Source organism: Colossoma macropomum, unplaced genomic scaffold (genome assembly GCF_904425465.1).
Source record: "Colossoma macropomum unplaced genomic scaffold, Colossoma_macropomum, whole genome shotgun sequence".
In the NCBI taxonomy this organism is placed as follows: domain Eukaryota; kingdom Metazoa; phylum Chordata; class Actinopteri; order Characiformes; family Serrasalmidae; genus Colossoma; species Colossoma macropomum.
Window position 1 is genome coordinate 35,766,465 of NW_023494793.1, and position 27,902 is coordinate 35,794,366.

Consider the following 27,902-nt stretch of genomic DNA (forward strand, 5'->3'; position numbering starts at 1 on the left):
TTAGGTCAGTATACTCACTCACTCACTCATCACGTCAGTGCACTCACTCACTCACTCATCAGGTCAGTACACTCACTCACTCACTCACTCATCAGGTCAGTACACTCACTCACTCGCTCATCAGGTCAGTACACTCACTCACTCACTCACTCACTCATCAGGTCAGTATACTCACTCACTCGCTCATCAGGTCAGTACACTCACTTACTCATTAGGTCAGTACACTCACTTACTCACTCACTCATCAGGTCAGTGCACTCCCATTACTCACACCCTCACTCATTAGGTCAATACACTCACTCGCTCATCAGTCAAGTACACTCACTTACTCATCAGGTCAGTGCACTCACTCACTCACTCACTCACTCATCAGGTCAGTACACTCACTCACTCATCAGGTCAGTACATACACTCATTCATCAGGTCAATACACTCACCCACTCATCAGGTCAGTACACTCAATCATCAAGTCAGTACACTCTATCATCAGGTCAGTACACTCACTCACTCTTCTGTTCAGTACACTCACTCACTCATCAGGTCAGTACACTCACTCACTTAGCAGGTCAGTACACTCACTCACTCATTCTTGAGTTCAGTACACTCACTCACTCATCAGGTCAGTACACTCACTCACTCATTCTTGAGTTCAGTACACTCACTCACTCATCAGGTCAGTACACTCACTCACTTAGCAGGTCAGTACACTCACTCACTCATCAGGTCAGTACACTTACTCACTCATCAGGTCAGTACACTCACTCGCTCATCAGGTCAGTACACTTACTCACTCATCAGGTCAGTACACTCACTCGCTCGCTCACATGATCATCAGGTCAGCACACTCACTATGTCAGTACACTCACTCATCAGGTCAGTACACTCACTCGCTCAGTCACCAGATCAGTTCACAGACTCATTCATTCACTCACCCGCTCAATCATTTACTGACTCAATCATCAGGTCAGTACACAGACTCCTTCACTCATTCACCAACTCGCTCAGGCAGTCTTCAGATCAGTTCACACGCTCACTCACTAACCTACTTGGTCATCAGATTAGTTCACAGACTCACTCCTTCACTTACTCACTCATTCACTCATTCAGTCCTCAGATCAGTTTACAAACTCACTCACTCACTCACTCGGCCATCAGATCAGTTCCCAAACTCACTCCCTCACTCACTCACTCAGCCATCAGATCAGTTCCCAAACTCTCTCACTCACTCACTCACTTGGTCATCAGATCAGTTCCCAAACTCACTCACTCACTCACTCGGCCATCAGATCAGTTCCCAAACTCACTCACTCACTCACTTGGTCATCAGATCAGTTCCCAAACTCACTCACTCACTCACTCTGTCATGAGATCAGTTCACAGACTCACTCACTCACTCACTCTGTCATCAGATCAGTTCACAGACTCACTCACTCACTCACTCGGTCATCAGATCAGTTCACAGACTCACTCACTCACTCACTCGGCCATCAGATCAGTTCCCAAACTCACTCACTCACTCACTTGGTCCTCAGATCAGTTTACAGACTCACTCACTCATCAGGTAAGTTTTGCACTCCTTCATGCCCCGTTTAAAACAATAGGCCTTTTTTTTTGTTTCTGTATGTTTCTATTTATTTGCTTAATCAATCTTTGTTCATGTTAATTACTTGCCTAGACAGACACCAACAAGACAGACAAATCCAATTTATTTGTTATTATTTTTATTTAATAAAGGAAAAAGTAGTCACAATTAGAGATAAAAAGAGAAAATAATGTAAAAAAAAAAACCCAATAAAAATCAATTTACAGATGTTTTCAGTTTTTTATTATTCTGAAAATCGTTTGGTCATTTCATTCTGACCAACAAACGTAATTTTTGCATTTTATATATAAAATATATATTTATATATGTATATATCAGCAGATTTCCATTTATTTTATCCTTTACTTTCCTACATTTTGTATTTTTTGTAGCTTTCTACAAGTAATGTTCATATTTTGTGCTTTTAAACTACAGGAACAACAAGGATCTGGTGTGTACAAAGTGTAAAGAAGACCCCGGCAGTGAGAGTGACTCCAGCATGATGCTGACGCTGGACCACGTAAGTACCTTCTTTATTACGCCTCCGTGATGAGCTTGTTTACTGTCAGATTTGCGTGTGTTGAATTGAGAAAGGCAGCACCCACCTGTCAAATAAGTATTAAAAATGACAAACAGATGACCTCATGAAAATGACCTTTATTGTGCATCACTCCTTTCACAATCTAGAGCTTCTTCAGAATTTCCCTTTGACTTTAAGTGGAGGTGGTGTTTTACTTATATGACATCACAGCCATGTCATCCCTCTTCATGTGCGCACACACGCTCACCTACACCCACACGTGCGCACAAAAAAGTGAACGGAGAGGGAAATTCTGTGTGAAGAAGAGGGAGTTTGTAAAGGGCGCCACAAAACTCCGCCCTGGTTTACCGGACATGCGAGAGCTTAAACCTGGTCTTGGGTCTTAACAGATCTTCCAGGAAGAGAGTGTCATTAACCCTTACAGCCGGTTTCCTGGACATGGATTAAGCCTAGTATTGCACTAAATTGTAATGTCAAGGAGAATTTCCCAGCCTTTTTAGTCCAGGCCTAGGCTTAATCTGTCTGAGAAACCAGCCTAGTGACAATTATGCTGAATTACATTTGCTAGACATGCACAGATCCAATTTTTATGGCTGTTTTTCACGGTCAAATTGGCAGATGGTCAGTTTTTATTAGTCTTTTTTAACTTGTGTAAGCTGAACGAACACGCTCACACATTTCTTTGCCTCAGTGCTTTTCATCGTCTTGCTACAGTGACGATGTGACGATGACGAGTAGAGGGCAGTAATCATTATGAAAGGCCTTATTCATGTAAACATTGACTGCTGGTGTGAGGAACTGAACAACGCTGTACAAAATTTAGATTTTCTTTTGAATAGAACAGAAAAACAAGGGGCAGCACAGACAATTAGTTACTGTATGTGAGCTGATTTGCACATTATGTGCCTCACAGCAATCGGATTTCAGTCTGACTAACCAGGTATGTATTTGACTACTGAGTGTATGCATGTCACAATGTCACATTCAAGTCATGCGTGTCACATTACAATGCAGATACAAATCACACGAAATGAAAACGGGTTCTAAGAGGCCTACCAAATGTCGATGGTGGATGTGCTTATTAGTGCTTGGACACCTGTGACCGTGTGCATAAAACATCTTAAATATACCTGAAGTTAAATGCTGAAGAGATACATGTAAAGCTGTAAATGATCCCTTTAGAGCTGTCGAGAACTAAAGTGCCGAAGCTTCATGGATTTCCACTAAACTCACTTAAGGTAATAAGGTGTTTAAGTGAACACTTGAACATTTAAAAGGGCAAAATTCATTCAGGTAATTCATGCACATGACCACTCGAGTCTTTCTAGCTATGATGTTTCATATCTGCAGAGTTAGTGATGCTGTTCAAGCTAGTGGTCAGTGATTCTCTCAGAGTTTCTAACACTGGTTGCTAGAGTTGGCTAGCCTGCTGACCTGTTTTCTATAAGTTCAAATCAAAGATGTTTGTCACCATAGTAACCATTGAAACACAGTCAGAATGTAGCCATGTGTGTAATAAACCAATGTGTATGATAGTATTAATAAATAAGCGATGTCAGATGATGATCAGAAATAATGATCAGACATCAGACAGAAGTGAAAAATTCTGTTTACCATGATATGAGCCACATATATGTGTGTGTGTGTGTGTGTGTGTGTGTATATATATATATATATATATATATATATATATATATATATATATATGTATGTGTGTGTAATATGGTGACAGATATATATTTATATATAATACCTTTTTTGGCATAATTTGAAAATGCCTGTTTCATGATGAATGGACCAAAAGAAATGACCAGAAATGTCTTTGAAAAAATTCTGGTTCCACTGACTTACATTAAAAGTAAAGTATGTTTTTTCCTTCTCCTGTAAAGCTATCATTTTGGACAACATATATATATATATATATATATATATATATATATGTGTGTGTGTGTGTGTGTGTGTGTGTGTGTGTGTGTTTATTACATATGGTTGTTTGTAAAGAGCTTCTTCTGACACAAATAAATATTTCTCTGCAGTGCTAGTACATGGTAGGTACATGTAGTGCCTATGTATCCAACATGGGCATCGGCTCACAGTTACCATATCAGTGCATCCCTAATATATATATTTATACTTTACATTTTGTTTATTGCCGTTGATTTTCCCTGACTGCTTCTCATTTACTGTGTAACACATTAATTCATATGTACGTGATCTCCACATGCATAAAATATATCAACACATTTTTATTCATATTAGTTTTTGTGTTGATGTGATGTATTTCATTCACGTGGAAGCTGACTCAAGCAAAGTCCATGCATGACTTATTTCAGTGAACTGTATGAACCATGAAGGTTATGACTCACATTCCAGTTAAAGGAAGGTGAGTGTAGAAGAGCCAGCAGGTGAAGAAGCTGTTGAGTTCTTAGACCCCAAAACACTAGCCTGACCTTTGGTCTAGCACCATAGATGAAAGCAGATTTGATCACACCAATAATGTCATGACTCACAGTCTTTGACAGGAAAGTGTTCATAATTTCCCCTCTTTTTCACTGCAGTTCTTCAACGACATGGCCATCAATAAAGAGATTCAGGAGCTGAGGGTGCACTGTGTGAACCAAGGCTGTCCCTGGAGGAGCACCCTCAAGGACTTTGAGGTACTTTCCTTCCATCACAAGTGGAAACCACAGAGTCACGCCTAAACCGCTTTCCAGCACAAAAACAAGGGACATTTTGAAAAGCGTTAATGACTGATCACGATTAAAGGCAGAGTCGAAGGTGTTTAAGGCCATGTTGACTATAATAATTTAGCATTCCTAGCCTATAGTATTACTGTGATCACTACCTGTTTTGCTGCCCAGTTTTTGTGCTTATTGCTTTTATAAAACAACAGCAAAATACAATATGATAAAATACACCAATATTTAATTCATTATTTAATTTATTAACAATAATCACACGCAGAGGTGGGCGGTAACTCAAGGTGATTCACTCAATTCCATGTAGTTAAAGGACCTATATCCTACATATTTGGGTCATTCTCCATTTGGAGTGGGAAACCATGTCACAAAGGTTTCAGGGCATAAAAAGATGCTTAAAATATCAGGCACAGCTCCAGAAGTCGGTATGTACATTTACACAGTTGACGTACAATTAAATAATACTTTTCCCTTATGATTCTCTTTTTCATTATGTTTCATAGTTGCTCTGTATGTAAAACAGCTCATCAGTTGAAAAAACATTTTTAATATAAAACAATATTTTTAAGAGGTTTAACTTTTATTCTAAACAGATTCATGTTTACTTTTTATATCATTATACATTTAAAAAAAATGTATTGTATTTTAAAAATTCATTTGTCACAGAGATTTTGGTCACTGGTGTTATCAGGACTCTTATATTACATTTTACCATAGTATTTTCAGCTCTGTTAAACTGCTTCTTTGGGTCGAGGCTCACCAGAGAGGAAGAACCTCAAGGCCTGAGAAGGCGAGTCCAGAATTGCTCACTTTATTTCATTCATTTATCAATAATTTTGTTTATCAGGCAGCACATAACTTCTATGTGCCACTGGTGTTGTGTGCTTTAATGGCTGGGTAATTAAAAATGAAAATTTTGTCAGAATAATGGCAAATATATCACTTTTATTACTGATTTTAAATAGTTGCGCAAGGTCACCTGACGACCAATGAGTCAGCCAGTTTACACAATCCTCACTTTTAACCAGAATGTCACTGGAGTCACAGTCACCGGTGTTACACCATATTCAGATAATACCAATGACGTGTAAAACATGTTTGGAATTAAGCTCTCCTTTTTGCATATATGATAATAGGAGATGTTAATGGACATATTAAGATTATTTAGTTTTAGGATGAAAGAAATAGATTTTTTTTTAAATGTATCCACCTGAATTCCCACTCCAAATGGCAAATGACCCATTTCTTTTAATTTTATTTTTCTGATGTCCACTTCTGACATTTCTATCAGTTTTTGTCCTAAAAACAGGCATAATTAAGTTTTACATGACTGCTTTACAAACTCTCTTTATATCTTACAATTAAACAGCCTTTCTTTGTTACTGTGCCTTTAAGACCGATATCTGTAAATGAGCTCTGTTTTGATTGCTGTCCTGATTTGTGCCAGGCTGAAACACTCCTTACAGCTTCAGTGTGAATGAGCAGAGCTGTAGGCTGAATAGATGGATGTGGGTAAATTTGTTGGTTTTTGTGACGTCACTGAAACAGTGATTTTCAAGTAGGCTGTTTTTGCAGCTTAGTGTCCTTATATGAACAGTATGACTGGGGAGTGAACAATGTATTTAGATGCTTTAGCAGTGTTTATATATTAAATCAAACTATTGTACTTCAAAAAAAGACAAAAAATTCTGTTTAGCATGATATGGGCCCTTTAAGAAAAACTGTGAAAACACGTTTTTGAGTATTTTTAATTCATAATACTTTTACATCTACTCACAGATGCTTTTAGGGACAGAATTTTCTTTCTGCTCAGTTACATTTCAGTCATTATCATTTAGTTCTTATTTCTGCTATTGATGACAACATTTGCGCTATACAGCTCTGACTGTTGAACAGTATAATTTTATTTTAGATCTAAATCATCTCAAAATAGAAGAACAAGAGTAGAAATAACAGGCTTCAGTTCCTGACTGATAAGTTCCTGTGCTGTAAATTACTCAGTAACTAGTTTTTCCTGGTACGTTTGTCTATGTAAGTTGTTTTCGGCAATGATACTTTCACTTTTACTTGAGTTGTTTTGTAGTGTGTTGTGGGGACTGAAGTGTGAGTTAGCAGTGACTAAGTTGCGAGGAGGCAAAATATAACAAAAAACATAAGCAGTTCGGAAGACTTAAAGGGGCATTCCACTGATTTTTCAAAATTCCGACATAATTCTGTTGTTGACAAAGTCATCCAGACTGTTTTAGTGTGAATCAATGCATTGTAGAGAAACTCACCGACGGATCTTCTTTACAGGTGATAGGAATCAGGGGTCGCAGTATCTACCACACTAATGTAGCCATTTTATTTATTATCCAAAACCACCAGTGAACCTTCACTTATCTTCTGTGCTTTTATAAGTAATGTTGATGATGATAAAATAGTGATAAATCTAAATGCAAACATCTTTCTGCCACGAACGGATTAAAAAAATCTTCTAAAAACCTTCTGTGAGGAAATCTTTAGAGACGTTAAAATCTTCAGACGTCTGGTTCCAATCACCACCACTGTGAGCAATTCTGACTCATTTCCCTAGAATGGAGCATCTCTCACTAAACCACTCTGAATGACTTTGTTTACATCCTTATGATTGAATCATGAAGAAATCTTGAGAAATCGGTAGAATGTGTCTTTAAGACTAACCTGACTTTTTGAGCTAGCTCTAACTAGAGAATAGTTTTTGTAATTTTAATTTATTTTAAAGTACAGCGTAGACTCTGTGGACTCTTTGTAAGATGTTGCAATGTTATTAAGGTTATTAATATCAAAGTGTTATTTGTCCCACATCACCTTTACACTATGTTGCACAATACATATTATAATGGAAACTCGTTTTTTAAAGAAACAAGAAAATCTAAAAATATGTTGTGATTAATGCTATGATATATATTTGCAGTACACTCCCAGAACAAACAATCACTAGGGCAGTACCCCTCTTGTCACTGGGGTGGTACCCTCAAGGGCACATCTCAGTACCTTCATTCAGGGAACATAACTGTACCATAATCCACTGAAATTATATTTTCTAAGTTGTATTGACTCCACACACCCTGTCTCGTCTACAGGATTTTTATTTCATTGCTCTATTTTAAAACATTAGATTATGAAAAGACATAAATATGTACTTTTCCCCTATTCCACCTATTTAAGGTGCACAGTTGGGCTTTAAAACCACTGTTGTACCTTTGAGGGAACATTTACATTGTTTGTCCTTTGATGAATGAAAAATGTACCTGCACAAAACCTTTATTTCTAACAGGGTATGGACTGGAAATTATTTTAAAAAGGAATGTAGTGTACAAAAGTGAAAACAGTGGTCAAATCAGCTGCAAATCAGGCATAGGACCCAGTTTGGATAGTGACACCGGTTGAAGCTTTTGAACAAACAGTACCACTGTGAATAGAAAAGGCATGTTTTTCATCACATTGCTAACAAACAATAGACAATAGAGACTCTGGTGGTTGTGGTTAGGACTGAGTACCTTTTAATACCAGTCGATACCAGTATCAACAGCAATACCTTGACTTTGATACTGAGTCTCAAATGAGACTTTATTTGATGCATTCTTTTATGTACAAAACGAAAGTGGGTGTTGCTTAAACCAGAAATGAGTCACAGGAAGTGGGTACTTTTACTGACCACAATGGCTCACAAGCTTAATCTCGAACTGCTACCTGCTCTCTACCTAGTGTACAATGTGTAATTATGAACATTTGGCTTCTGCACCCAAATGGGGCCGATATGTCCAGTGGGGTATTGTGTACACATGGCTGCATCCCAAATCGCTCCTTGTTAGACATATTATGTGCTGTTTGGGTAGGCCCAGAGTTTCACATTATCTGATTACTCAAGTGCATGTAAACGTGTTGATTGGATTACTGACAAAATCTGATTTTCTGCAGTTATCGGATTATTACGTGCATGTGAACGCGCTCACTGACGCTGATAAATCTGACTACTGAGCTGTTGAGCTCTGGTTAAGTGCGTCTGCTAAATGCTGTAAATGAAAAAGGTTGAAATTTGTTTTATTTTAATATACTAAGCGATATTGAAATAATTTTGTCAGTAAAATATAAAATTTTGATACACATTGTATTGATACACCCTGAACACACTGTATACTGGCACTGTAAACTGGCTGTTAATGACACAAGCACATCTGCTGAGTTAATGTTGGACTGTTGCTGTGATCATGGAGTTCTCTGACATGACCACATGTTGATGAATTGGTGACGGAGTTTCCCCTAAACTGTTGGTCCTAAAAAGTACCTTACCTGGACAGGATGTCTGCTCTCTCTGTGATGTTTCTGATGTGATGTAATATGTAATGGGCCATTTGGGGCTGTAGAAACACACCAGCCCTTTTGCTATGCATTTTTAATTGTCTGGTGCCCCAAATTACATCTGCAGTAGACTGCCGGACTGAGATTTGGATATATGAGCTGGATTGTGTGGTCGGTATTTATACAATGTGGCCACTAAGGCTATTCCAAAGTAGGGCAATTGCTATATCAACCTCAGTCAAACTGCCGAATAAATATTACTGGTTATTTTGGAAAAGTTCACCATTTCTCTTACAGCTCTACTGTGGTTGCTATGCTTGCTACTAAACTCTTTCTCAGTGTGGTTTTCAACAGATCATATGACTCCCAGAACAGAAACGCTAATGATCCTTCAAATTAAAATTGCTCTCAGTGAATAAAAAAAACAGTGTCATTTGCTTGTTTACTCACTATTGCCGTCTCATCGAAGTTGAGGCTTTAATGTAGGCTAATCGTTTATTATAGTACATTATAAAGTGCCATGGATCTAGAATTGCATAGGTGGCAATATAAGGGGTCCAATAAATGTGTTAAACCCCCTGCATTACAGTCCCCAGTGTGGACTAGTGTTGTGGACTGGCTCTTCCAATTTCTTTCACAGCTCTCAGTGTTTGTAGGTGTGTATTTTTTGAGAGTTCTTAGTTCCTGACCCCGGTGATGTCTGACTAATAAAGTTATTTTGGTTTCTTTCACTGCTGCCTGAGGGAGCTGAGCAAAAGGATAAGAGAAAGCATATGCATTCAGTTTTAGGAGACAACATAGTATAAATCTCATTCCAAAAGAATTGGGACAATATGTGAAATGCTAATAAAAACACAAAGCAGTGCTTTGTAAATTTTGTTTGACGTATATTAAATTGATAACAGCACAAAAACACAGTATTCGATTCTTGAGCTTATGAACTTACATGAGCTGACTTTTTTGTCCTTTTTTTTAACTCACACTTTGTAGTTCTACAGTTACAGACTGTAGTCCATCTGTTTGTCTGCATACTTTGTTAGCCCCCTTTTACCCTGTTCTTCAGTGGTCAGGACCTCCATGGACCCTCACAGAGCAGCTACTATTTGGGTGGTGGATCATTCTCAGCACTGCAGTAACACTGACGTGGTGGTGTGTTAGTGTGTATTGTGCTGGTACGAGTGGATCAGACACAGCAGTGCTGCTGGAGTTTTTAAACACTGTGTCCACTCACTGTCCACTCCTACCTTGTCAGTCCACCTTGTAGATGTAAAGTCAGAGATGATAGCTCATCTGCTGCTGCACAGTTTGTGTTAGTCATCCTCTAGTCCTTCATCAGTGGTCACAGGACGCCGCCCACAGGACGCTGTTGGCTGGATATTGTTGGTTGGTGGACTATTCTCAGTCCAGCAGTGACACTGAGGTGTTTAAAAACTCCAGCAGCACTGCTGTGTCTGATCCACTCAGACCAGCGCAACACACACTAACACACCACCACGACATCAGTGTTACTGCAGTGCTGAGAATGATCCACCACCCAAATAGTATCTGCTCTGTGAGGGTCCGTGGGGGTCCTGTCCACTGAAGAACAGAGTAAAAGGGGGCTAACAAAGTAATTGTAGAACTACAAAGTGCACCTATGTAGTGAGTGGAGCTGATAAAATGGACAATGAGCGTAGAAACAAGGAGGGAGTCATAATGTTCTGCCTGATCGGTGTACATAGTACTGAAACACTGATTATTAGGCAAGTGTTAAAGAAATGTAAGACTGCAGTGTCCAAACACCTGGGCACCTTTTGTTTGAACCCACCCATTTTCACATGAGCAAAATTATTGGAACACGTGGCTGACAGGTGTTTCTTGCTGCCCAGATGTGCCCTGTTAAGACTGATTGTTTAAACAGTTAATAAGTTCTGAATGTCTAATCTTGGTTTGAGCCCTGGGCTTCTGACCGCATTTGTTGTTAAAAATGATAAACCAACATGAAGGCTGGAGAGAGAGCTGTCTACAGGAGAAAAGCAAGCCATTTTGAGGCTGAGAAAAGAGGGAAAATCGATCAGAACTATTGCACAAGTATTGGGCATAGCCAATACAACAATTTCAGGAATGGTCTGAAAAAGAAAGAAACCACTGGTGTACTAACAACCAGACATCGAACAGGTCGGCCAAGAGCAATTGATGACAGAAATACTATGAGAGCTGTGAATAAAAACCCAATAACAACAGTCAGTGACATCAACAACAGCCTTTACAGGGCAGGAGTGAAGGATCAAAGTCCACTGTTCGAAGAAGACTTCAAGAGCAGAAATATAAAGACCATACCGCAAGATGCAAACCACTCATCAGCGGTGAGATCGAAGGCCAGATTGGATTTCACAAAGAAATTTTCACAAAGAGATGAGCCACAAAAGCTTTGGAGGGTTTTATGGACTGATGAGACCAAGATTAACCTGTACCAAAGTGATGAAAAGGCCAAAGTGTGGAGGAATAAATCCAGGACATACAGACTCATTGGTCAAGCATGGTGGAGGTAGTGCAAAAAAATTTTATGAACTTTTTTTAATAAAAAGGCAACAATCTCAACAGGAGAAATGTTAGATTTATTGACAATATTTAAGATAATTGTACTTGACGATACCATTTTTTGCAGTGTGTCATGGCTTAGGCTTGCATGGCTGTAATGGGCTCACTTGTCATTAATGATGATGTAACTCATGATGGTTGCAGCAGAATGAATTCAGAAGTCTACAGAACCACTCTGTCTGCCAGTTTACAGAGAAATGCATCCAATCTAATCAGGAGGAAATTGCAAGACAGTGACCCAAAACACTCTGCCAACACAACAAAGGACTTTAGACTGGCCAAGTCAATCACCAGACTTCAATCCAACTGAGCCTGCATTTCACCTCCTGAGGAGGAGCTTGGAAAGAGAAACCCTACAAAAAGCAACAATTGAAAGAAGCTGCTGGAAAAGCCTGGAAAAGCATTGCAAAATAATGCAACAGTTTGGTGACGTCAGTGGGTGATCCAAAGCATACAAACTCATTGGTCAAGCATGGTGGAGGTAGTGTCTTGGCCTGATGCAGTTATTGCAAGCATGGAATATGCAACCACATATTAAGTGTTATGTTATTTGGTGGTCTTCCACCAAATGTGCACTTGTTTAACACATTTAAATGTAAATATCAGGTAATAAAAGCTGAAATTCTGATTTGTCGTCTTATGGTCATCTTTTGATCTCAAGCCCAAATGTTTTCAGTGTGTGGAACAAAACAAAAGAAGTGGCCTTGCCGTTTTAACACTGCATGTAAACATGTAAAAACTGAAATGTACTGATGGAACTTTTAAAACTGTCCTAGGACCACCAGAGTCAGTGTGAATATGCCCTGATCCCCTGCAATGTTGGCTGTGGCCTGATGGTGCTGAGGAGGACTCTGGCCATGCACCTGGACAAAGGCTGTCCCAACAACAAGAGCATGTGCCAAACGTGCTCCTGTGCACTGACCCCTGCAGAACTGCAGGTAAGAGGGCAATACAAAGCAATTACATAATAAACCATGTAGTGTAGTTGGAGTTGTTGGATTATATGTGTTCACAACAGGCCAAAAATAAAATGTTTTACAATTAAGTCTGTTTGCCAGCAACCAACACAACATGACATGTTTACTGATGTTTAGTTTAAATAAAGAGGTTTTTCCAAAATACTATCTTTTTGCTTCAGAAACTGCAAGTAAAAAGGTATTAATACTGAGTTTGCTGCAGAAACAGCCTCTACTCTTCTGACAAGGCTTTACACTAGATGTTGGAACATTGCTGTGAGGATTTGATCGCGATTGGCCTCGAGAGCATTAGTTAGGTCAGGTACTGATTTTGGATCATTAGTTCTGAATCACAACTGATCCAGTCGAAAGGTATTGAATGGAGCTCCATTACTACAGAGAACACAGTTCTACTGCTCCACAGCCCAGTGCTAGGGGGCTTTATACCCCTTTACCTGATGTTTGGCATTGGGCATGGTGACCTTTGGCTCATGAGTGGCTGGTCCAGAGTGTCCAATGCTATTGGCAGTGCTTTTAATGGAGATTATACAAGCTATGTGCATGCAGTTGACACCTGTGCCACCAATGGGTGCACCTTAACCCCTTAAAATCCCAGGCTAATTAAATTACATACAAGGCTTATTATTTAGTAACTACAGGGACTTCAATACAAACTGGCTGAGCTATTCTTAGGTTATAGAAGTATGTAAGGAAATAAAGTTCAAGATTTCTCCTGCATGACCCCAGCCATCACACAGATCTGTTAAATTCCATCTCCAGCACTCTTTTTCCCTTTATTTAACATAATGAAGGATTGATTTAGCTAAACCAGGTATTGGATGTTAGTGGTATTTACAAATAATACGGGGCTGCTGTGAGGAGAGGTTTGAAAAAGGGTTAAATACACTGACATACGTAAAATCACTGCACGTTGTATTAATGTTATTTGCATTTATTGTAATATATTTTTTTTCTCTGAGCAAATAAACACTTACTGCCCAATGAAATAATAGCTTTTAAAATATACAGTTGTACAGATCCTCTACATAGAGCACAACTCTGTACACGTTAATCCCCAATTACTGTTTATTTGCTGAATTGAACATGTTGGAAAAAATCATAAACTGTGGCAAAATTTCACATTTTACATTTTATTTCCAATATGTTAAATATGTTACACTAACGTTCGCTGAGAAATGCAGTATTTAAGTTCCTTGTTCCCTGTGTTCACTTGCACTTGCTTTTGCTTGTAAAATCAAAAGGTTTTGCATACGACTGTATATATATATATATATATATATATATATATATATACACACCGTATAGGCGGTGGGGGATGGCAGGGAGGTCCTTGACGCCATGGGCCCCAGTGGCGGAAACATATTTATATATAAATATGTATATAGCTGTATATAACATATATGCTAATGCTCCTTGGGACGAAATATGTATCATGAAATGATGAACTGATATGTTCTGCAGTGTTTTGGACACACAGCTATTCTCAGGCTTCATAGCGCTCTAGGTATTGGGTCACTCTTTCCCCACTAGCCTGAGAGAGTTTGGGGGTCAGTTTGCCCTTGGTGAAACCCCCTGTGGTTTTGTTTAAGCCATAGAGTCCCCAGTGTGCAGTCCAGACCCCTATTCCATCTCCCACCATGCCCACTGCACCGGCGCTCAGGGACACGGATTAGAGCGGCGAGGAAGAGAGAGAGAAAACTGTTTAAAACTGTTTAAAACCTCAGGACTTCAGCACTGTGGTCTAATCCACACATAAAGGGGCTTCTAGTCTTCTAGAGTGACTAAAATCTCTGAAAGCATCTTCAAATTGCTGTGGGGTTATCGCTGCAAAACGATCTCATACACTTTATATTAAGATACACACTGATAAAAATTAGAGCAGATTAGACTCAGAGATAGATGAGACCTTAAATAACGTTCAGTGTGTCTCTGCTGCTGTACTGCTAATATAATGTTAAAAGGTGAAACATTTTATTTATATTTTTGTGTATTTTTATCTGTAAATAAGTCCTTTTTCCATACAGAAGCATTCATGTTGCAACGGAAATGACAAGAAGCCTGCAAAAGCAGAGAAACGACAAAAGGTAAAATAAAAAATAAATATATATACTTTTAAAAATAGTGTTACTAAACCTGGCCGGACAAGATAAAGCAGTTGTTTTTGTTTTCTACTGAAAGGGGATAATGTTTTTAATGGGTTTCAGATATAACATTTCTATTTGTGTGTATGTGTGTTTCTCTGTGCATGTGTGTGTTCAGGGTTGCGAGTGCAGCACATTTATCTTTTTCTTTTCCTTTTTTTACAGGATAATAAGCAGGCGAGCTCTAAGCGGAAAGAGCCATGCGTCTTCTTTGAGGTCGGATGCACATTTAAGGTAACTCTTTAATACAGTAGTGTTAAGTATCATGACCAAGACATTAGTGCTGATTAATACTGATTTGAGCAACTTGAGAAATTAGTTTTATTTATATGGCGGAGAAAAGGCTTTCATATTTCATATTCAGTTATTATGGTAACACTTTATTTGCAAAGACCACTTTAGATGCTTTGTAGATACTTAATGTACTTTCAAGTTACATTTAACTAAATATCTCCTAAATTGACTGTAGTTTTCTTTAACTCTAAACCTGCTCTAATCCTAACCCTAACTCAAACCAAAACCTAAACCCAACCCTCACCCTGGTTCTCAACCTAATCCTGGTCCAAATCCTAACCCTAACCACACCACTGTTTAGAATCAACTGAGGTTCAGCAGATAGTTTGTTAACAATTTGAACATCTGTAGATAATCTATAGGAGACTATAGTGGACTATCCAAATAAACTGAGACCGTTATTTATAATTGTAACAATTAATTTAATCACCTGGCACATTTATGAAATATGCTTTGCAGGAAGATTAAAATAGATCAAATATAAACAAATAAAATACAAAAATATTTCCTATAAAAAGATAATGGCATTTGATAAGGAAAAAATGAAGTTACCTATTATGCAGACTCATCTGGAACAAATAGAATACAAGGAAAAAATATATAATCCAAAAAGCAATAATAAAGCAGTAAACCATGCATGAAAATATGATGGCAAAATAAAATATAACAAAAATATTGTGTTTAATAAATTAAATATTACTAATTTCCCCAAAACAATTCTTTCCCCAAACACTGCAGTTCTTTAACAGTAGTTTGTGGTTGCCAAGCAACATAATAACTTGACGTTTTAATATTCAATATTAGAATTCAGTCACGGGTGTATTTTGAGTATTATACAGGGTGATTCAAAAAGATTCATCTGATTTCAAAATGATTTTTTTCACTTGTAAATCATTACAGAACAATGCAGTGAACTGTAAATGGTTTAAGTGAGCATGAAGTTTATTATGTAATTCACGTTGCACAGTTATGACAGATTCACTCTTATTGAAGTGGAGAACGCAAAGCGCTTTCTGCTCAGGGGTCTCCGTCTCCTCACAGACTGAAGGGAGCCATCTTCCAGTGACAGTCAGAAACTCTATGACCCCCTCTTTCAGTTGGTATGTGATTGGTTCCTAGGGGCCTCACGGTTGTAAAAATATGGTGCTTTGAAATCAGATAAATCTTTTTGAATCACCCTGTAGTTTCAGGTTGGCCGAGCCACATTTAAAGCTGTTGTGAAATACATGATATATGCATATATGACTGCACACATCAGCAGAATTCTATATTAATGTAACAATATATTAAAAACTCCTCAATATAACCTATATACATTAGAATGAAATGTCGTTCTTCAGGCCCAATGGTGCAACACACAACAGCAACACATTATCCAGGACTACACAGAGCCCAGATACACAGCAGATACAGTGAATAGACCAGACAATAAATATACAGAACAATAAATACACACAACAATACTATACGTGACAACAGAACATACAAATGGACATCATATGTGTGTATATACACACGTACACATATTCGCATAGATTGGTGTAACGCAGCATGTGAGTGATGAAGGAGCTAATACAAACATTATCAACTGTAACCTGTACAGAAAGATTGTGGTCTTATAGCAGCATTCAAATAGTTAAATAATTTAAAGTGCAGGCAAGCGGACCATAAAGTGCAGACCATTATGTTGCCTGGCAACCACAGCTTGCTGTTGATTAGGGCTGGGAACACTTATAAATGTATCAATAATCATTGATGACAGCTATGAAATCAATAAGTAGACCGTATTGTGTTTTTTCTCCCTTTCATCATGCATGCATTATAGTTCTGCTCTGTTCTCTGAATATCCTGTCCAGTCGCAGCGGTGAGCTGCTTTGTGAGCTGTGGTGTGAGTGAGTGTGACACTGACGTGCTGCTATGCAGAGAAAATGGCACAAGAACAGTGTTCTTAGTCCATAATTACAGTTTAATGTTTTTTTTGTCTTGTCACATCAAGACAGTTTCACAGATAAAAAAGCCTAATGCGACTCTTAACACACTGACACCTTCAAATTAATGGATTTTTTTAATTACCCTTACAGAAAAGTCACATGAATTTCAAATGTGAGTAAAAGGCATGTGGTTTTTCGCACATTTCACATGTTAGAAATGTGTTAAAAATGTGTGATTATGTGAAAAAAATAAGTGATCACATTTAGAATTGTGTTCACATTGCAAAAAGCATGTGATCACATGTGGAAACTTGTTTGTTTGTGAAAAAAAGTGTGATTACTTTTAGTAATTAAACATTTGCGTTTGAAATATATGTGACTCTTCTCTAAGGGTTAAACAGTGCAGGAAGATGACGAAGAAACAAATGGAGACATTAAACAGTAAAGTTATAAATTTTCTTTTAACCAGTGAGGCTCGAAGACGTAGACGCTTGGTAACAGCATATTCTGCTAAAGGGTTTAGCGCAGGATCTACAGCAGAGCTGTGAACAGAATAAACGAACCAACTACAGGAGCAACCATGAGCTCTAATGTGAAAGACAGCATCAATATCAATGCTTATGTCAGAGAACTTGTAGAGAGGAGAATTAGAGAGGAGGGCGCTCCCGAGCGAGTCCAAAATGAATGGGTTAAGATGGAGCATTTGAGCAAAATCCTAGTTTGTAAATGCTTAAGCATTTTTAATGTAAAAGAATACATTCATTTCCTGAACACAGAACAGCATAAAACATTTTAACACCGCTGTTATATTTTTAAACGCTTTTAAACTCGAGTTATAGAAATTTAAAACGGCGCTTGATGTACGTTCCTGGCGTCTGTGAGCACGAACAGCCAATGAGCTGCTCTGCTCGCCAACCAATCAGTACTCAGTAGCAGTAATGCCAGTGTTTTACTGCCCGAAACCTGCTGTAGAAAAAAGAAACATACAGGTAAGTTTTTTTTGCTTTTCTAGTGAAATACAAACTTCTATTTTCTAAATTTAAGGAAACGTTCTGGACAAGTAATTAGAAACTAGTATAACTTTTTTTTTTTAGCCGTTGAGCTCCGTTCACGCCCATTCATTGAGGACTCGCTCACGGGTGAATGAGTTTTTTGTTGTGGTTATTATTACTCAAAAATTAAATGACTTATTAAACATTTATGGGTACCACTATACAGTAAGACTACCATTATAAATGGTTTTTGAATGGTTCGAAATGAGTTTATTAATGGTTATATCTGATGAATATGAATATCTGATGAAGCTGGCAGGTTTAATGCTGACTAATGGAGAAGACAAAGTAAGATAAGTAACCAGCAAGATCAGAGGTTTAACTGTAGATGAATGTGGGCTCACTATTTGGCAAGCAGCAGGTCATTGTTGCATTTTATTTATGTCTTAGAACTGCTTATTAATGATGTTAATAACCTAATCATTAATAACCATTAATAAATTAATGTTGAACTATTCAGAAACACTTTAAGAGTGTAGTCTTTTTGTAAAGTGGACCATTTGTGCATTCCATTATTTTACAGTGACTACAAATGTGACTCAGCCAGTGAGATTTCAGAGCCAGAGCTAACCGTTGTCTAATGTTGATTTGCACAGTAACACTGACCATCACTGTTCTTCATGGTCTCCCAGGGAAACACAGAAAAGGTGCATGAACATGAGAGCTGCAACACCGCTGGTCATCTGCAGCTCCTCTTGGAGGCCATCAGGGGCCTACAGTCGTCCGTGCCCTCTCCGCCTGAGAGGAGTGTGCAGTACCCGGCCCTGGACCTGCTCCTTCAGGGCCAGACCGTGGCCCCCCTCAGCCCTCAGACTAACGGAGATCTGGAGACAGACGGCGGGGACGCGGGGGCCAGTGACAAGGCCTTGAGCCTGCATGATGACCAGGCTGAGCTGGAGGTGGGCCAGCAGCTGCATGCCCTGCAGCAGAGACTGCAGATCATGGAGAACATCATTTCAGCACTTAACCGAGAGGTGGAGAAGACCCAGCTGACCGTGGTGGCACTGGAAAGAGACAATCACAACACCATGCAGGTCGTGCAGCACTTAGAGACCGTGGTAGGTCCACTTCAAGCTCATATTTTTACAGCAAAGTAACAGTTGAGCTAAAATTAATGTTGATTATTTTTGCATTGTTTTTTGGTAGAAATTTATTTTTGTTTTTCCACCTCTCTTTATATCTTAGAGGTAAACAGGCCTTTTGTTGCTGTTCCTTTGAGACTCATATGTGTAAGCAATTTGTTTTAATTGGCTGCCCTTTATTGGGTCTCAGTCAAAAAGCATTCCAGGCTGAACAACATTCCAGGCTTGTACAGAAATCCTCAGAAAAGTTGGAATAGTTGGAAAACTATAAATATCAGCTGTTCCTTTCAGATGTGTGGCTCCTTTGAAGCTGAGATATGAGATATTTGCTTCCTGACAGTGAGAAAAAAAACCCAACGTTTAATTCTTTTCTTCACATCACCCTGTCCAATGTCTATTACAGACTGCTGGCACAACATCCCTTATCACTTCAGCGTGAATGGGAGGGGCTTAATCATAGGCATAATTTATGAATGACCTCATCACTTTTTGAAATGCCTGATTTTGTTCCTACCAGTAGAGGTTTTTCTATCCACCTCTTATTTGCAAATTTAGAAAATGTGCTTAAAAAAAGCCTAGAAGGAAAAAACTGCAATTCGGGAAAACAAAGCCTAAAAATCTGCAAATAAGAAAATTTAGGCTTGGATGAAGTGATTGGTTTATTGTTGACTGATAGATAAAGGAGAAATGCATGATGGAAAAGACAGTGATCAAAGCAGATTTTTAGAAAAAGTGTTGACAATGCAGGAACGAGTCCTAGCAGAACTGATTCCTGCATTGGCACCCGCGGGTGTTTGGTGGGTGACGGTGAAGTGGGACAGCAACTCGGCAACATGTTCATCTAAAAACGTCACTCCCTCACCAGCAATGTGATGTGTGACGCACTGGTGACTGTGCAGTGCACTGCCTAAAAATATGACAAAAACCCTTTGAACATGGTTCACTGAGCTACATAATGAGAAAATCCAGCTGTTAACATAGAGGAAGAAGTTATAAATTTCAATTTAATAGCAGTATACAGCTGAAATTAAAGCTGTTAACACATCCCCTACAGAGAACACACTTCTACACATTTTAATACACAATTACTGTTTATTTGCAGAATTTTACATACTGGGGGAAAATAAAGCATAAATTATGGCCTGTGCAAAAGTCACGGCACATTTTATCATTTATGTTTTATTAATTTGTTAAACTCAGAAAATAAATAGAAATTGTGCTCTACAATTTGCAGAATTGCCATATTTGAGTGTGTTCTCTGTAGAGGACGTGTTCACTTATTTTCACCTACAAAATCAACAAAAAGCATGATTTGATCAAGGGTGTTCAAACCTCTGCATATGTTCTGATGGTAAGTGTGTGTTTGTGAGTGTGTGGGCGTGCGGGCGTGCAAGCACATGCATATTCATTTTTTTCTGGCCTGGTCCTCGTCCATGTTTCCACACTTTTTAAAAAAGATTAAGCCCATGTGCTAAACTGCTTTAGGCAGAATGAACAGTCATATTTAAATATGTTCATGGTTATGACATCACAAGCATAATGAACTTGTATATTGACTGCATATATGGACTGTATGGACTGAGTAATGAGTGGAACTTTAAAAACTACTTACATCAAACATTCAGAAAAAAACAAGGAACACTTGGCTTTCCGCGATATGGACTTTCTAATTGGTGCAACTTGTTTGATGAGTAGTGAATGCAGTGTGTTTACTTTGTGCACTTAAAGTTTTTTTTTTTACCTCAATCACAGCCTAATGTGATAAGAGACTCCTAAAGAATGCCATAAAACAGTGAGTGCCTTGTTATTTGATGAAAGTCCATTATAACTGTTACTTAAGTGCTTCACATTTACGATCAGCACAGCGTTCTTCATGAAGTATTAAGAGATTTTATTCTCCTCATACCGGTTGCAAACAGTGTGCTGTTTTCCGATGCAGTCATATGAAGTTGTTGTTCGATACGCAGGCTGAATGATAACCAGCTTCTTTGCAGTGGGTAGACTCTGCAGTGTGTAACCCATCTCTCCTCTGCTGCAGTGCCAGTAAAGCATTTCTCTGTAAACATCCTTGATATTTATATGAAATATCTTCAAATATCCTGTCAGTCTTGTCGGATGGATTTTGGCTCTGCAATGTAGCTGCATTCGTAATGTCATACAGGGCCAGAAAGGAGAGCTATGTCTGCTGCTTGGTTTGTCTCAGAGTTATTTCTTATTACTCAGAAAGGAAAACCCATTGACATAAAGCACACTTATAATAGAGGTCAATGGGTAAGTTGCTTCAGTGACAGCCCATTGACTTCTAAACCACCGTACCATTCCCTACCCACTTCATACAGTCCGTATAAGGAGATTAAGCTGCAAAACAGCCCATATTGAATTCATTGTTTTGTGATGTCACAAAAATCAGCACACTCACATATACTTCACACGTACCCTCCTTGTCAGCCTGCAGCTTTTAGCTCTTTCCATTTACATACAAGGTATAATGAATATTTTAGCCTGGACTTCTTTTTAAATGAGGTACAATACAGATCAGCCAAATGGAGAAGAGGTCATTTACATATATCAGTTTTAAAGGCACAGTAACTAAATCTTCTAAATTCATTAGTTTTTTTCTTCCAGTTGACGAACAGCTTCTTCATGCCATCATGTTTATAGATCCTTAGTGGATTTTAGTGTGGAAGCTCAGTAAATGAGATCCACGTGCTTCTGAATTCAGGATATAGCAAATTAGAAAGTTCACGTGTTGGAGATCATCTTACTTACCATAGAGGAATATGTCACAGATCATTTGTATGTTTATCCATGAATCAGGTTTCCTCAGGTCAAACTAGGTGGTTCATTTCTTCATGCTGTCTCTTATAGAATAAACTGGCATATTCTTTATTTGTGACTCCAATCAATACGATAGCAGGAGAGTGTGAGTTTATATCTCCTCCTGGGGCTCAAAGCAGTCAGGTGATAAAGACACCTCATTATCACTTCGTTCAGCAGCTTGTTATTCCTCTCAGGAAGAGTTGTTTTGCATAATTGTGTCTGTTATTCATTTAAGGATTTGAGATTTCGTGATAAGAAAGAAAGTGGATTAATTTAAGGTTATATAAGGTCATAGATAGATAGATAGATAGATAGACAGATAGATGGAGGAGTGGGTGGGTATATATATCTATATATATCTATATATCTCTATCTATGTATCTATCTATATCTATATATATCTATATGTCTATATCTATATATATCTATATGTCTATATATATATATATATATATATATATATATATACACATATATATACACACAGGCAGGCAGGCAGATAGAGGAGTGGGTGGATAAATACACGCATATATATATATATATATATATATATATATATATATATATATATATAGATATATATAGATATATATAGATATAGATATATATATATATGTGTATATATATATATAGAGAGAGAGAGAGAGAGGAGTGGCTGGACAGACCATCAGACGTTCAGAGAGAAAAAAGACAGATGGACAGACAAACAGACAGATAGATACATAGATACATAGATAGCTAGATAGGTAGGTAGATAGAGGAGACAGATACAGAGAGAAAAGTGGATGTGTAGGAAGAAAGATAAGTATATAACAGACTCTCAGACAGACAGACACACAGACAGACAGATAGATAGATTGGGTAAAAGCTTTTTAATCCTGAAGCTGAGAGTTACAGCAGCACCGCTGAAACTATACTAATCACATTCAAAATAAGGTAGAGCTATGAATTTTACAGGGAATATTACAGTGATGTTTTCAGCGCATACAGACAGAACGGCAGCTCAGAGAACACGCCGTTCTGTTTCACTGCATCTCAAGGCCACCTTTGCTGCTGTATCAGGATACATAACCGCCCTCTGTGATGGTCTTAATAAACGAGGCCTTTTGCCGGTCTTTTTCAGGTAGCGGAGCAGCAGCAGAGACTGATCAGGAAAGACATGCACATCGCCTCATTACAGCAGAGCATCAGCGCGCAGCAGGACGTCTCCTATGACGGCACCTTCCTCTGGAGGATCTGTGATGTCAGTCAGAAGCTGAGAGAGGCAGGCACAGGGCAGAGGAGCAGTCAATACTCTCCAGGTACACACACGTAGCGCCAATCTGCTGCACTGCTCTCAGCGCTCTGCAGCTCACTCTGAAAAAAAAGTGACGCCTGGAATTTATTTCAGATTTGTACATGAATAAAATACATCACATCAGCACAGTTTTGTCTTTCAGTTTAGTAACTTTTTGTATCAACTGTGTTTAATATGTTGTGTTAATGTGGATAAACGATGCATATGTTTTTTGAAAATAGCCATAACAGAGGGAGAGAAATATTTAATGTATGCATGTAAATCTTTAACCACTTGTTTTTTACTGAAATGAATGAAAGTATTGTGCAGAAAAAATAAATATGAGTTGTGATTTATTGCTCTGTTTTTTTTTCAGCCTTCTATACATCCAGGTACGGATTCAAAGTGTGCATGCGGCTGTACATGTATGGAGACGGAGTGGGGAAAGGGACACACATCTCTCTTTTCTTTGTCATTATGAAAGGAGAGTATGACCCACTTCTTTCATGGCCCTTTAAGCACAAGGTAGGACACTGAGTGAATGAGTGCTACTAAGAAAACTGTACACAATGTCTGTATATAACCTGTTCCATACAGTAATACCTGTCCTTCTGCTACACTGTGTAATTACATAATAAATTACACTGTTAGTTTTCTGATTACAAAACCTCAATTCCAAAAAGAGAAAATAATGATTTATAAAATACATTTCGACCTGTATTTAAATGAAAACAGTACAAAGGCAAGATTGTCAGCCTGTCAGCTTCATTGTTAAATATGCACTCATTCTGAAATTAATGCCTACAACATGTTCTAAAAATGTAAGACCAAGAACACTGTGAAATGATCAGAAAACATCCTAAACAGGTGATGCATTCATGCTAAGATATAAAAGGGGCGTCCAGGAAATGCCTAGTACTTTATGAGCGAAGCATCAAGGCTCACCACTTTGCCAAAAATGTTGCCAACATTTAAAAGGACCAACATTCCTCAATGAAAGTATTTCATTGAAAGTATTTCACCCTGTGCTGTGCAAAGCATCATCAAAAGATTCTGGGAATCCAGAGAAGCCTCTCTACAAGGCCGAAAACCACAACAGAAGACTTCATATGGAAGCCCAGCATGTGGTATGTTGCAATGAAAGAATCTACAATTGTAGTCCTTTCATTCAAATACAGTTTTAAATGGCTTTCAGCACCTTCAGAAGACTATGCTGGACAGTGCTCGTGACCTAAGGGCAGATCCACGAGCAGCTCCTGAGGTCTCCTGACCACACTGCTACACACAGACTCAAACTATTTAATCATAGCCATTGCTTCTCCTGCTTTTCCCCTTTTCCATATCTTATACTAATAGTCAGACCTTATTCTCTGCTCATGTTGCTTTCGTGTTATTGTATGCTATCCGGTATCAACCAGAGGAGGATGGGTTCCCCTTTTGAGTCCTGGTTCCTCTCAAGGTTTCCTTCTCGTACTCTTAAGGAGTTTTTCCTTGTCACTGTTGCCATTGCCGACGCTCATGGGGACTAGCAAACTAACAAAATCAACACCAATGTGGAAAAATACAGTTCTTCTGGAGAGCCTCCACCGTGAGAAGAATCCACAAGCTGTATGAAGGAGAATGAGAGTAAGAGGCTACAGTCGTGGAGGAGTGAACCACTGTTCTCATTGGACGTTGTTGATGAAAATGGGAAATTGCATTCGCCGTGAAAATAATCTTGTGATTTTCATGTTTAGGTTCAGGTAAAATATTCAGTGTTTTTGCATCATCAAAATTTATTGTATTAATTGTAACTGTATGCAAAAGTTTGGGCAGCCCTACCGCAATTGTTGATGTAAACACTGTGCAGGAAGCTATTTAACAAAATGTGTAATTTTATTATTATTATTATTATTTTTTGCAAATGTAATTGCACAGTTAGTTCATATTTGATAAAACAGTAATGGCGGCATATGCAAAAGTTTCAACATCACTTCAGCTGTAGTCTCAGAACTTCCCCTTAAAATCCCAGGCTTATTACACACTAAGGCTTATTATTTAGTAACTACAGGGACGTCCGTGCAAACGGACTGAGCTATTCTTAGGTTATAGAAGTGTGTAATAAAAATTTTGAGCATATTTAGGGTTTTTTTTTTAATCATTCTGTCACTGTGGACTGGTGGTAAAAATTGAACTCTTTGGCCAAAATCACTGAAGACATGTTGGAAAAAAGGAGCAGCATTTGATGAAAAGAACACCTTGCAATCTGTTAAGCAGGGTGTGGATCTGTTATGCTTTGAAGTTGTATGGCAGTCAGCAGCACAGGAAGCATTGCACGGGTAGGAAGAACGGATTCTACAAAGCAAACGGGACAGTCTTTCAAGAAACTGAAGCTAAAAACGAGGCTTCTACAACAAAACAGTGATCCAAAACACACCTCACAGTCCACCATGAAGTTTAAGAATCGCAAGCTGACCTTTAAAGACCACTGACTTGGCTGTCATTGAAAATTTGTGGGTAGATTTTAAACATGCTTGGGCTGTCTTTTTAAACAAGACAGCCCAGGAATATCACTGTAAGGAAGAGTGTGTGAAATATTCCTGCTATTCCTGTTAATCTCTAATTCCTGGTGAAGCTTATTTTTTATTTTTTTTCCACTCATATAGATATAACAAAATAAAAACATCTAATGAACAAAAAGGGTCAACTTTGAACAATAAGACAATTGCAATAAACCGTGATAATGCAAAAATAATGCAATTAATGGGGATTAATTACTTGAACAGTCCTAATCAAAATACATTATAGCTTTATCTCTGATGTTAACTGCAGCAGTTTCGGATGCAGTGATGTAGCAGGCCTGCAACACCTTTGCTTATCCTCCCTGTTGTAGTTTTCGCAGTGTCGCTGTGGTGAGTCTCCTTTGACCTGGTTCTCTTCTCCTCAGGTGACGTTCTTCCTCATTGATCAGAACCAAAGGGAGCACGTGATCGACGCGTTTCGTCCTGATCTGTCCTCCGTGTCTTTCCACCGACCCATCTCAGAGATGAACGTGGCCAGCGGCTGCCCTCTCTTCTGTCCCCTGGCAAAGCTACGCTCGCCCAAGCATGCCTACCTCAAGGACGACACACTCTTTATCAAGTGTGTGGTCGACTCCTCCGCCTAAATGGGGGGCATGGCTGGGTGGAAGGGACTGATCTGATTAGCAGTGTAACAAATATTGTTGTGATTTGGTGTAATAAACTAAGAACTTAACCTGGCTGCATTCAAACTTTGATATAATTTAAATAATTAAGTTAATGTTAGATAGATGTTCTGTTAACTCAGTATTAGAGGTCCATGTTTTAAGGTAGCCAGGTTACTTATTTCTTTAAGGAAGCTATTTTTTATTCAGGATGAGCAATAAGAATCTGCCAAGATCAGAACTGGCCAATTTATTGTTTTTATTTTGGTCAATCTGTGCTGCAGTTGTGTGGCAAACTAGTGAGTTAGGTGCTGCTACACCTATGATCAAATATAGCAAAAATTACGCAATACTATATAATATATTGTGCAAAATAGACAGTTGCCACTTTCTTTCAATGTAGCACTTGATTCATGTTATTTAAATAGGCAGCTGATTTTTCATTTGAGAATTTAAAGTTCTAATTAAAAAGCAAATAATTATATTTATATTGAGACTTTAACTAATAAAAACTGCTGGAAATGTGCTGGTGTGTTTTATGTGTTCATTTAGCCCACACAGTGTGATTTTAAGTTTAAAAAAAAAAAGGTGAATAAAAGTCGTCTAAAAAAAACAGCCATTGGCCAGCTCTGCTGTAAAGAAGTCGGGACTGAAATTGACCATAGTAGTTTTACACTGTAAAAAGGGGGGATGCTCCGATGATGTATCACTGATTCGTTTTTATATTGAAAATATTGATGCAGATTGTTTTTTATTTATTTTTTATTATTTTTATGAAATCTGATGTGTATTTGATGCTGAAAAAAATAAATATTGTAGCAAAGAACAAGTAATTGTGCGCTGAAAAAATAAAACTTTGTCCAACGTAAATAAAATCTATTCTGCATTTGTACATTCAAATGAACTTTTTTTACATACTTGACTGAAATTTAAATATTACACTTACAGTGTGCGTATTTCAAATGTTGAGACAACTTAGTAATTTGTGTCCTGTGCTAGTTACTTAAAATTTGGGTAACACTATTTGGAGTGGTCCTTTGTAGATGATTAATAAACTCTTAACAGATTATCAGTAACACATCAACAGCATATCAGTGAAGTAGCAGTAGTGAAGCATCTGAATACACCGAAGTAAATATCTTGTAGATGCTCTGTTGATACATTACTTACATTAAGTAGATGTATTGTTAATATGTTACTTCCAGATACACCTAACCTTACCCAAAACCAAACCCTCACCCTAACCCTGGCCCTAATCCTAACCCTAAACTTAACCTCAACCCAAAACCTAATCCTAACCCTCACCCTGGCCCTAATCCTAACCCTAAACTTAACCCCAACCCAAAACCTAATCCTAACCCTCACCCTGGCCCTAATCCTAAACCTCATATGTTTTTCACATGTTACTGAGAGTCTGTTGAGTGTTTATTTAATCTAAAAG

General features: G+C 38.2%; 1 protein-coding gene across 1 annotated transcript in view; it reads left to right on the forward strand.

Annotated features, from left to right (window-relative positions):
- traf1 (TNF receptor-associated factor 1) overlaps positions 1–27,384 on the forward strand; it is a 28,215-nt gene extending 831 nt beyond the window's left edge. The window contains exons 2-10 of the mRNA XM_036579385.1: positions 2,018–2,102; positions 4,682–4,780; positions 12,502–12,663; positions 14,727–14,786; positions 15,009–15,077; positions 18,753–19,178; positions 23,146–23,323; positions 23,675–23,823; positions 26,225–27,384. Coding sequence (XP_036435278.1) covers positions 2,018–2,102; positions 4,682–4,780; positions 12,502–12,663; positions 14,727–14,786; positions 15,009–15,077; positions 18,753–19,178; positions 23,146–23,323; positions 23,675–23,823; positions 26,225–26,443 — 1,447 coding nt within the window. The 3' untranslated portion in view covers positions 26,444–27,384. The remainder of the gene's footprint in view (positions 1–2,017; positions 2,103–4,681; positions 4,781–12,501; positions 12,664–14,726; positions 14,787–15,008; positions 15,078–18,752; positions 19,179–23,145; positions 23,324–23,674; positions 23,824–26,224) is intronic.
- Positions 27,385–27,902: the final 518 nt, after the last annotated feature.